General features: G+C 37.2%; 1 protein-coding gene across 1 annotated transcript in view; it reads left to right on the forward strand.

The window, feature by feature from the left end:
* ADAMTS12 (ADAM metallopeptidase with thrombospondin type 1 motif 12) overlaps nt 1–12,465 on the forward strand; it is a 561,778-nt gene that overhangs the window by 416,468 nt on the left and 132,845 nt on the right. Inside the window, exon 14 of the mRNA XM_044681474.1 lies at nt 7,468–7,588. Coding sequence (XP_044537409.1) covers nt 7,468–7,588 — 121 coding nt within the window. The remainder of the gene's footprint in view (nt 1–7,467; nt 7,589–12,465) is intronic.

A 12,465-nucleotide genomic window follows, 5' to 3' on the forward strand; every position in this document is an offset into this window, starting at 1 on the left:
ATTCGTTTTTAACATGGTTACATGATTCATGCTCCTACTTTCCCCTTCACCCCACGCACTCCCCCCACCCATGGCCGATGCACATTTCCACTGGTTTTATCATGTGTCATTGATCAAGACCTATTTCCAAATTGTTGATAGTTGCATTGGTGTGGTAGTTTCGAGTCTACATCCCCAATCATGTCCACCCCAACCCATGCATTTAAGCAGTTTTTTTTTCTTATATGTTTCCTCTCCTGTAGTCCTTCCTCTGAATGTGGGTAGCGTTCTTTACCATAAATCCCTCAGAGCTGTCCTGTATCATTGCATTGCTGCTAGTACAGAAGTCCATTACATTCGATTTTACCATAGTATATCAGTCTCTATGTACAGTGTTCTTCTGGCTCTGCTCCTTTCGCTCTGCATCAATTCCTGGAGGTCTTTCCAGTTCGCCTGGAACTTCTCCAGTTTATTATTCCTTTGAGTATTCCATCACCCGCATATACCACAATTTGTTCAGCCATTCCCCAATTGAAGGACATACCCTCCTTTTCCAGTTTTTTGCCACCACAAAAAGCGCAGCTATAAATATTTTCATACAAGTCTATTTATTTATTATTTCTTTGGGGGTACAAACCTAACAATGGTATGGCTGGATCAAAGGGCAGGCATTTTTATAGCCCTTTGAGCATAGTTTCAAATTGCCAGCCAGAATGGTTGGATCAGTTCACAACTCCACCAGCAATGCATTAATGTCCCAATTTTACTACATCCCCTCCAGCATTCATTACTCTCCCCTTCTTTCATTTTAGCCAATCTGCTAGGTGTGAGGTGATACCTCAGAGTTGTTTTGATTTGCATTTCTCTAATTATTAGAGATTTGGAACACTTTCTCATGTGCTTATTGATACTTTTGATTTCTTTACCTGAAAATTGCCTATTCATGTCTCTTGCCCATTTATCAATTGAGGAATGGCTTGATTTTTTATACAATTGATTTAACTCCTTGTATATTTGAGTAATTAGACCTCTGTCAGAGTTTTTTGTAATAAAGATTTTTTCCCAATTTGTTGTTTCCCTTCTGATTTTGACTACATTGTTTTTGTTTGTACAAAAGCCTTTTAGTTTAATATAATCAAAATCATTTAATTTACATTTTGCAATTTTCTCTAACTCTTGCTTGGTTTTAAAATCTTTCCTTTCCCAGAGATCTGACAAGTATACTATTCTGAATAGTGTCTTGGTGTCTTTTAAATGAAAGCGTAATGAATCACATTTTGAAGTTTCCAAAGTGTTCTGTTTAGAACAATTCTATGGGGTATTTGCAGTGAAAAAGCATTATTCTCATTTTATATATAGAGAGTGTGATATATTGAAAAGAATCCTGAATTAGGAGTCAGAGGATGAGAATTCAAATTCCAGCTAAAATCTTTTAACCTCTTGGGCCCATGTTTCCTCATCTGTTAAAGATGAGTAGTAGATGACCTCTGAAGCCCCCTTTTAATGCTAAATCTATTGGCCTAGATAATGAAATAGAGTCTTATAGAGGTTAAGTTGTTTGCCCATCATTATACATCTAAGGAATCATAGTCATAATTTTTTAATTTGGAACCAGAAGGGACATTGGAAATTGTCTAGTTCAGTCCTCTCATTTTCTAAATGAGTGAACTGGGATTCAGAAAGCAGAAGTGACATGTCCACAACCACACAAGGGATCTGTATTCCATGCAGAATCCAAATGAAGATACATGGAATGATATAGAGATTTTGGAATTCTTCTTCCAAAAGAAGAAAAAGAGGATTAGACTGAAGAAATGGTCTTATGTTTACAAAAAAAAGAAGCAATTGTTAAACCGTACGAAAAAATGACTCATGCTCAATTGAAAGAAGCTGAAGTTAATTACAATGATGAAGCTATGAGCACTATGGAAACTTAGAGACAGAAGTGTTTGCAGGAATGGAAATCTATTCAGAAAACATAAAAATTGGGGAACTAAGAGAAATTTCTGGTGACCAATATTTGAAGGAAGTTATGAGTGCAGAAAGAGATATCTGATTTGTAATCCACTTATATAGATCAAAAACATAAATGGAAACTAGCAGAACTTAAAGTGACTGAAAAAAATCTTTAAAAACAGATTGAAGATAAAATGATATCTTCTTTTGGAAACAATTCTGTTTATGATGACAGTAACAGTTCAAGCAGTGAGAGTGATGAGACTAAACTCCTTAAAATATTTAATAAATGGCTTTCTACTGTTATAAAAATAAAGGTGACTCTCTAAGTTTCCAACACCACTAACTCTAAATCCAGAGGTCTACTGCTAGATCAGGAACATGAGTCAAGAACCAAATTGTGACCTCCCAACTCCAGATCCTTTTTCACTTTCCAGGCTAATATATTTTACCAGAATAAAACATAAAAGCATATTTACCTGATTCACTTATTTTCATTTGTCTAGGGCAGTGAAGGGCAAACTATGGCCCATGGGCCAGATGTGGCCCCACTGAAATGTTCTATCCAGCCACGTGACATTATTCCTAATCTGACGATTACGAGTAGGATACAATACAATGAAACTTCAAAAGAGTTGCCTTAGAAACAGACTGACAAATGAGCATTTCTTTTCCTTTGGCCTCCTCTTTAAAAAGTTTGCCCATCACTGGGCTAGGGCATAGAAAAAGGGAAGGAAAATCAAATGAGATATTAATAAAAATAATATCATGTTTTTCTCCCTTAGTATCAACTGATACAAACTTTTAAGTAATTTTTCTGTGGAAATGTGACCACCTCACTCCCCAACAGTCCCCTATAAATCCTAGAATGTCATGGATAGAAAGAACCTTATAGATCATTTTCCAGGTAAGGAAACTGAGGCCAGGTTAGGGAAAGTACCTTACTCAATGGCATCCAACCAGTTAGTGAGAGAGCCATGTAGTGAAACCTGAATATCTTCCTTGAGAGCAGAGACTATTTAGGTTTTTGACTCTTTAACACTATATCTATGTCTTAAATCTAGACATTCTGATGATAAACTCAGGGATATTCTTACTACGGGGTAATTATTTGTCTTGTTTTAACTTCCCTTTATTCTTAGAAGAATTAATTTGCTCTGACTCTGGGCACATTATGAAAAAGAATACTGTACTTTAAAATGAATCCGAAACCTTCTGGTAGTGCTGAGTTTCCTTGACATTCTAAATTTGTGAATGAAAGAAGGACATTGCGAATGTGATTTTTAAAGGTCAACTCATTATGGTGCACAGTCTTGCAATCATCACATTACTTTTAAATATTTGACATTTTACTTACTCACAACCATTGAATAGACACATGTCGGAAATTTCTTTTCTTCCATTTTTGATTAACAGGATTAATCATCTCTTCCTTTGGTGGTTGCAAATATCTCTTCTAACTATATAGCTTACAGTGTTTCAGGGATATGTCAATACTAAGATATCATGGCCATCTCCTGATTTGGTGATATTTCTCTAACCCTAGCTCTAAGTTGCTGCCTTCCAACATTATTTCCTTATCTACATATACCTGCATCTTTCTAAAATTCTTCCCTTACAATACACATAGATTAAAAGTCAATTATGTGATTAACCTAAATCTTAGCCCTTATGAGCTCACTTAGTTTGTAATGGCTGAGTGACTAGAAACGCTCCATTTGACTCTTAGAAGCTGGGATGTGCAGATGCCATCTTTAGTGCCACCAGTGGCTCCTGTCAGTACAGAGGCGAGGGCTATTTGTATGCCTGCATCACTGTTGCAGAGGAATTCTCCTTGAGGGGTGGGGAAGAGAGAAAGAAGATGGTTTGGGAAAAAAGAATGGCAGTGGTTACATAGCCAGGAAAAAGAATGTCACAGCCACATATGCCTAACAATATTAACTTCAAAGCCACTCTACTACTCATTCTCCCTATTTTCTCAAAACAAATAACAAAGAGCTCAGAAAATGCTGCTTTCAGAAGATGTATATGAACTGAAGCAAAGTGAAGTAAGGAGGACTAAGAAAACATAAAACATAATGACTGGAAACAATATCAACATCAATAATAAACCTGGAAACTGAATGTTGTGAAACTATGTAATAGTCAAGTATAGCACTAGAGAAGAGAGAAGAAAAGGAAACTCCCTCCCTTATTTGAGGAAGTGGGCAACTACTGGTTTGGAACATTCCTTATACTTTCACATTCAGCTGATTTGTTGCTTCGTTTTGCTCAATTATTTTTTCCCTATTTTTTCCTTTTGTTCTTGCTTCCAAAGGATAGCTCTCTGTAGAGGAGAAAAGGGAACTATAAAGCCAAAAGATATCCTTCCCCACAAAAAAGATTGAGAAAAAATATCCCAACCATACAAAGCATACAATAATGATAAGAGTTCATATTTGTCTAAGGTCCTGTATACCTTATCTCATTTGAGTCCCACAATATCTTTGTCAGTTCAGTGCTATTATCTTTAATTCCATTCTGCAGATGAGGAAACTGAAGCTTAGAGATATGATGTGATTTGTCATTGATGAGATAGCTAGGAACAAGAGAGGTAGAATTTGAACCTAGGTCTTCCTTACTCCAAGTTCAGCTTCTCTAATCCCCATGCCATTCTGCTTCCAGCTCTTTGTGCCCATGCTTAGTGCCCAGCAAAGTCGACATTCAAACTAAAAACCATCCAATGCCAACCCTAAAGTTACTTTCCCATGCCCTTAGATGGACTTAGGGAGATATTTACAGCTATATTCCATCTTAGATAAAAAATATTCAGATGCATAGCATCTTCTGTACCTGAAAAAGAACATTATGCATGCAGCCCTCTTGAGAAAATGATGTGGTGTGACATCAGGACTGAAATGGGATTGCCATAATAACACCCTAAGAAAGGGACAACGATGTGTTTGCTTTTAAAACATAATAATCAAAATATGGGCTGCCACCAAATGTACAGATAGCAGGAGATCTATTGGAAAAGATCAGTATACAAAATTATATACAATAATTGTTTTACAAAACTGCTTTTATGTTTAATATTTTACTCTGAAAGTTAACATATATGTGACATATACACATATATGTATATATGCACATATATTTTTAAATGTGCATAAAGAAGTATCATTGATTTTTACTATTGCTGCTCTTTTTGTAATATTTGCTGTGGTTCTCTTCTTCCTAGTCTTCCTATGGGGCTAGTTTCACTATCTTGACTATTCAAGATTTGCTTCTAGGCCATGTTCATATTTTTGTAGCATGCCAGATTGGAGGTGTGGATGGAAAGAAAAGCGAGACCCTTCTTGAGGGTTGCTGGAAACTAAAAAGTAAGAATTTGAAGCTTCCTGAGGGTGGACTCTGTTTTGTCTTTGTCCTAGCACAGTGCCTAAAATATAGTTAGCATTTAATAAATATTCGATGGTTACCAACAATTTGGAAATAGGTTTTGATCAAGGACACATGACAAAACCAGTGGAAATGTGTGTCGGCCATGGGTGGGAGGAATGCAGGGGGTGAAGGGGAAAGTGGGAGAATGAATCATGTAACCATGTTAAAAATGAATATTAATAAATGTTTAAAATTTAAAAAAAATATTCGATGTTTGAAATGAAGCAAGAAAGCCCATAATGTACATTATGTATAATAGTAAAGGCATACCTTTTCCAATGTTGTAATTTGGTTCTAGGGTTACATGGCAGCTTATAGCAGGGAGACAGGAGGTCTGAGAAAGCCACCAAGAGCAACTTAAGGGAACCCTGTATAATGGAAGGATTTATTAGGTTCAGATCCCACTTTTGCTGCTTATTAACTGTGTTAACTTGAGCAGGTCACTCTACCCCTGTGAGCTTCTGTTTCCTCATCTTTAAAATGAAGAGGAGGATGGGGGCAGCTAAGTGGTTCAGTGGCTAGAGATCCAGATTTAGAGACGAAAGGTCCTGGATTCAAATTTGGCCTCAGACACTTCTGTGACTCAGACACACGCTGTGAGCCTGGGCAAGTCATTTAATCTCCGTTACCTAACCCTTACCCCTCTTCTGCCTTAGAACCAACACTTAGTGAGACAGAAGGTAATAATAATTAATTAAGTAAATTAAGTAAGTAATTAAGTAAAAATTAAAAATTATTCTATTAATAATAAAGTAAAAAAATAATAATCAAGTGAGGAGGGCGGACTAAAGAATTCCTGAGGTCTTTTTTTCAGATTGAATGCCTATGGCCCATTTATAATCTCTCCCAGTAGGATATGTGTTTGGAACCATTTCTCCAATTAGATAATAATTACTGAGGAAGCAGGCTGAAGAGCATTTTGACTCAGCTGATCAATTAGCAAGTGTTTGGTAAACACCTACCTGCCAGGCACTATGCGAGGAGCTACGGATATAAAAGATGAAACAGTGTCTACTGCAAATTGTTTCAGTTCTAATGGAGGAGATATTATCTGTCATATCTGTATACATGCATGTGGATACATACAAATATGGATGTGTATAATATATTTGGATGCATATATATGTATGGATGCATGTATATAGAGTTATAGATAAGCATTTTATATGTGATGTATATATTAATATGTCTATTGATATGATGTGTACACACAAACATGCGTGTATGTATATGTTTGTGTGTACATATATGTGTGTGTATGTGTTATATATGATGTAAATATGTGTGTATAGAAATATATGCTTGTAAGTATATATATTATATATTATATGTATTATGTGTGTATATATCAATATGTATGTGTAGGTATATGTGTGTGTATCTGTGTGTATTAAATGTGATACACATGGGTGTATACATGAATATAGGTGAGTATAGACCAGTGTGTGTATACGTTATATTATATTATTATATAGGATATTATGTTATTATGATATACATTATATAATTATATAGTATTACATATGATATATGTGTGTATAAACATGGATGCATGTATATAAAATTATAAAAATACATAGGCTAAATATAGTGTTCCAAATACAGACACATACAAAGTAAATAAATGCCGGGTGGTTTGGGGGGGAGGACACCAGCAGCTGAGGTGCTAGAGCTGTGTCTTACAGAAAGAGAAGGGACCCAGGTCTGGATCACTCTGGAAGGAGCCGGGCACATCCAGGAGTCTGGGTACAAGTTCCATGGCTACTTGAATTTTAGTTATTGATTCTTAGTTGGTGGCAGGGTTGGGGTTTCAACTATGCATCAAGAGGTTCCTGCTAGCCAGGAAAGGGCAGCCCCAGCCAGCGTGCCACTCGTGCTAGTGTTTGCAGCACCGGTTAGTAAGCACACTAACTGACCGGCTGATGTCCTCTTTGATATTAGTGTAAATATCACTTATTTCTCTTGCTACCATCACAAGAGCCCTTATTGTAGCCCCAAATGTTATGGAACAGTGAAGTGAAAAAAGAACTTTGGAAGAATATAGAGTCAAAGGCTCAGCACTGTTCCCAACGATTGACTCATTTCTTTGGAAATTTTCTTTCCCTTCAGATGGTTGGCTGTGACTATGAAATTGATTCCAACGCCACTGAAGACCGCTGCGGCGTGTGCCTGGGAGATGGCTCTGCCTGCCATACTGTGAAGAAGATATTCAAACAGAAAGAAGGATTTGGTAAAATTAAAAAATAAAAATGAGACCGAGGAGAGTGGGGATAAAACAGTGATTAACTAATATTTCCACCACCACAATCTGATTTACTAAGAATAATAACTAGGACATTTACTTATTTTCAGTAGACTAGAATGAGGACTCAGAGTCCAGATTATAAGAAATTGCCATTTGAAATCTTTTTAACTTAAATTTATTTATTGATTTTCTACATTAAAATGCCCAGGTGAACGTTACTAAAAAGATCCTGCTAATATGCAAATATGTAAGTGACCTCTATCTGCCCTCTTGTGGGCACCTGTCCTTCCCCAAAAAGTTTCTGCTTTTATTTGCTTGGGTAAGTCACTTTACCATTCCGAACCTTGATTTCCTCATCTGTAAAAGATGGGATTTGGACTACATCATATCTATTGCCATTTCCAGTTCTAGGGTCATATTTTTCTGTGACCTCCTCTCAATCCATTCTACCCTACTTTTGTCTTCCCCATCCCCTTTTTTTCATTGACTTGCTTTAGCTAAGTCATTCTCTAGAGAGGTATCATGGGATAGTGGATAGAACAATAGATTTAGCTGGAGTTCAGATCCAACCTGTGATATTTGTTAGGTGTGGGACTCTCATTGAGGCATACATTCAGCTTCTTGGAACATCAATTTCAAAATCTGTAAAATGATAGGGTTGTGGATAATCCTTAGGTCCCAAGGGTGGAAGGAGAAAGCTCAACCACTTCTCCATATTACGTCACTTCAATTCAGATTTTCCTTAAAAGAATATAGTCAAACTACTGCCTTAGCTTTAAGACTGTCTTTTTGGAAACCCTATATTCTTTGGAGAGAGGATGAGAATAACACAAACTCAAGGCCAACTCTTAAGACAAGAATGTTTAGTGGGGGAGGAGGGCAAAACAAGAGAGGTAAGGTAGTTTGTGTATGTTTGTGTGTGTGTGTCTGTGAGTGTGTGTCTGTGTGTGTGTCTGTGAGTGTGTGTGTGTGTGTGTGTGTGTGTGTGTGTGTAGGAGATCATTGGATTATTATTATAGAGACAGAAGGCATCATTTAACCCAACTTTTGCTTTTTATGGATGAGGAAACTGAGGCTGCTGGAGGCAAAATTACCTGTCTAGCCCATAGAAGAATCAAAAATTGAACTCAAGTCCTCTTAACCCCAATCTAGCCATTTTGCCAGGATACTATCCTGTCTTTATTGTTGGATACCAACTAAGGAAGGTTGTTGTACTGTGTACACTCAAAAGACGGTCCCAAATATAAAAAGGAAACAATGATCTAGTCCCTGCTCTGGCATTAGTTTTTTGTGTCCTAATTGAGTAAATATCTTTGGACTTTGATTTCCTCATTTATTAAAAAAGAGAAGCAGCTAGAAAGGAGTGGTCTCTGTCTTACATATGACGAAATTTAGTTAAATCCCATATAATTCAAAGCAGCTTCACTCTTTAGTTGGTCAGAGAGTCTATTGCTCTTTAATTTTTGTCTTGAAAAAGGGATATTTTGAATCTGGTTAACTTTTCAATCCATGCTTTCTGATTTTTGAATTTTGAATTAATTAGGCTTCATAGGATGAAATTGGATTGCTTTATTATCAAATGATCATTGGACCCATGAAAAATGTCCATTGGGAGAATCATATTGGAATTACTTCACTGACAGATTCATCCTGGCTGAAACATAGCCCTTGAATTACTTAATAGGGGTAGAGTAATCCAGTATTCTTAAAATATTTCATGATGATTCAAATGCTTTTCAGTCCTTTCAAAAAGCTCCCATTCTATGAATAATTTCAATTTTTTTTTTGCATTGTGACTTTAATTAATTGAATTACCCAAAAAATGGTTTGGAGGTTTAGAAACAATTAACCTTTGTTTTCTTTCCTTTCTTCTTTGAGATTAAGCCCTTTTGTAATAGTTGAGGCAATGAAGCACAGTGGGTAAGAAAACTGTCCTAGAAATGGGAAGACCTGAATTTTTTCCTGCCTCATACATATCCTGGCTGTGGGACCTTGGACAGGTCACCTGACCTCTCAATACCCCAGGGAAACTATAGGTTTAGGACAATTTCTGGTCTATATTAAAAGAGGGTGTCTTTTCACTAAGGCTTCCCTACCAATGAAATCATAGGTATAGGGATGGGATGGGGGGAGGAACCCTCTTAATATTAGAGTTAAAACATTGAAAACCAAATTAACAATCTAAGAAGCCATGATCTTTATCCCTTCAAACTCTTAGGAAACCAGCCTCATTGGTATCTGGCTTGATTTCTCACAGCCTTTGATGTTTGCATCAAGATCTTAGATCTCTCTGGCTTGCTTGTCCCTTTTGGTTTGATACCTTCACAGTGGTTAAGGCTTTTTGTCCTGTGTGGTTCCTCTTTCAGTTTCTTGTTCAATTGCCACCTAGAATACTGGAGACAGCTTTTTCTTTTCACTGAGTTGCAGGTGCTTTAAACTATTTCTGCACTTATACATGTCGGACTTCTTGCCCAATCAAACAGGATAATATGGAGAAATCTTTTTATAAAGTGGCTTGGAGCAGACATCTACCTTGGGCTCAAAAATCATTCATCCTGGCTGTCAATATTGATTATATTGCCAGATTGTCACTTCCTCTTAAGCTGAGTAAATATAGTCTTAAATATTATGTGTTACTGTAGAAACCATATGCTAACAACCAACTCATCCTTACACATACACGCAAATATATGGAAGGGAAAGCAATTTGTCCCTGTTTAAAAAAATGGCAGGGGGCTTTCCTAAATTCGTAGTTTCCTTATTAAGTCACTAATATAACAATTTCAATTGACTACAAAGGAAAATGCCTTTCCTGGATCCTGAGAACACTGATCATCTATACCATATGTTTGGGTACTTAGCTGCTGTCTTGTGTTGTTATCTTGTTTCCTCTCTTTGTATATCTTATCTTTTCATCTTACGTAGAACTGTAAGTTCTATGATGGAAGAGACTGTCTCCTGGGTGTGTTTTGCCTTGTGTTTCAACTTATATTAGGGAGGCAGCATGGTATAGATCAGTGGTTCCCAAACTTTTTTGGCCTATTGCCCCCTTTCCAGAAAAAATATTACTTAGCCCCCTGGAAATTAATGTTTTTATTTTAATAGCAATTAATAGGAAAGATAAATGCACCTGTGGCCATCACCACTCTCCTGGATCGCTGCAGCACCCACCAGGGGGCGGTGGTGCCCACTTTGGGAATCACTGGAAAGATAGTTAGACCTGGAGTCAAGAAGACCTAGGTTCAAATCTAGCTTTATACTTATTAATTGGGTGATTGGGCAAATCTCTTTACCTTTCTGGGGCTCAGTTTTCTCATCTGTAAAATGAAGACAATAATGGAATTTACCTCACAGGATTGTTGTGTCAAATGAAATTATGTACGTGTGTATACATATACATATATAGAGAGTGTGTATGTATACATGCATATATATATACACTTACATGTATATACACAGATATTCCCTATTCTATATGCATGTTTGTAGGTTTGTACACTTGTGTTCACATATAAAGAGCTCTGCAAAGTTTATAGTACTACAAATAATGTATATTAACTATTATTATTATTGTTATTTCTACTGTATCCCTAAAACATATGATACCAGGCAGAGCACAGAATAGATCCTAGAAACATTTAAAGCAGAAGAAAACCCTCTACCTCAAACCCCAAACCTATTCTTCATTCTCACTTTGACTTCCAATCTCAAAAAACCAGGTTTTTTCCCAGAACACCCAAAGTTCTCTTCCCTATACTGTCTGCATTCACCTTCCTTTCCCACCTTGACTCCTTAGTGAACCACACTATCCTCTTGAGTCCCTTGTCCCTTTATCCTATTGCCAAGCTTTTCCTGCTGAATCCCAGCCTTGATTAATTCCCATCATCCACTATCTTTGCTCCTTAGCTCCTATTCATATGCTGTTGGTTGAACATTCTTGGAGAGAATCATGAAATTACTAAATGGATCCCCACCAAATTTGTTATATAATTTCAACTAGGCTCTCACTGTAGCAAGGCAATCCTTTTATACTTCCCTAAATGATCCTATCCAACTAACCACAGAAACTATTTTAAAAAACAAACAACTCTTACCTTTTGTCTTAAAAGCAATACTGTGTGTGTTGGTTCCATTGGGGTTAAGTGACTTGCCTAGGATCACATAGCTAGGAAGTGTCTGAGGCCAAATTTGAACCCAGGACCTCCCATCTCTAATTCTGGCTCTCAATCCACTGAGCCATCTACATACATACCCCAACTACAGAGACTTTTCAAAACTTTTCCATTCTGATAGACCATAGCTGCCCAGTCTGCTTCCCCATTCCAATCAGAATTCCCAGCCTTGCTTGATAAGCCTTCTAATAATACCTGATCTTAAACATCTTACTAATTTATCTACAACAGTGGAGATGGGTCCAGCCTCTTATAAGATTGTTGTCATGGATGAGGTAACCTGGATTGCCTCTATTGGTTCAGGTGAGATTACTTGGGCTAACCTCATTGGATGACCCTAGGGTGGGGAGGAAACTTCATCTCTGGGATGGAGGTAGGGGGAAGTTCCCAGGCTAATGGTCAGTGATACAAGAGGTCATTTGTCCAAGTCTGACCAAGAAGTCCTGGTGTTCTGCCAGGTGTTTCTGGGCAGTTTCTGTCCCAGGCTTGGGCAGGTACTTGGGGAAGAGGGAGAGACAAATTAATTTTGGTAGGAATTGGGAGGATAAAGGGGGCTATGGTCCCATGGTCTATCACATTTTTCTTCAAAACTCCCATAAATCCACCTCCTAACTCTATTTTCAGCTGAGAATATGACCCTATATTTTGATGAAAAAATTGAGACCATTCTTTAAGAGCTCCCACTTCTCC

The sequence above is a fragment of the Gracilinanus agilis genome, chromosome 1 (genome assembly GCF_016433145.1).
Source record: "Gracilinanus agilis isolate LMUSP501 chromosome 1, AgileGrace, whole genome shotgun sequence".
In the NCBI taxonomy this organism is placed as follows: domain Eukaryota; kingdom Metazoa; phylum Chordata; class Mammalia; order Didelphimorphia; family Didelphidae; genus Gracilinanus; species Gracilinanus agilis.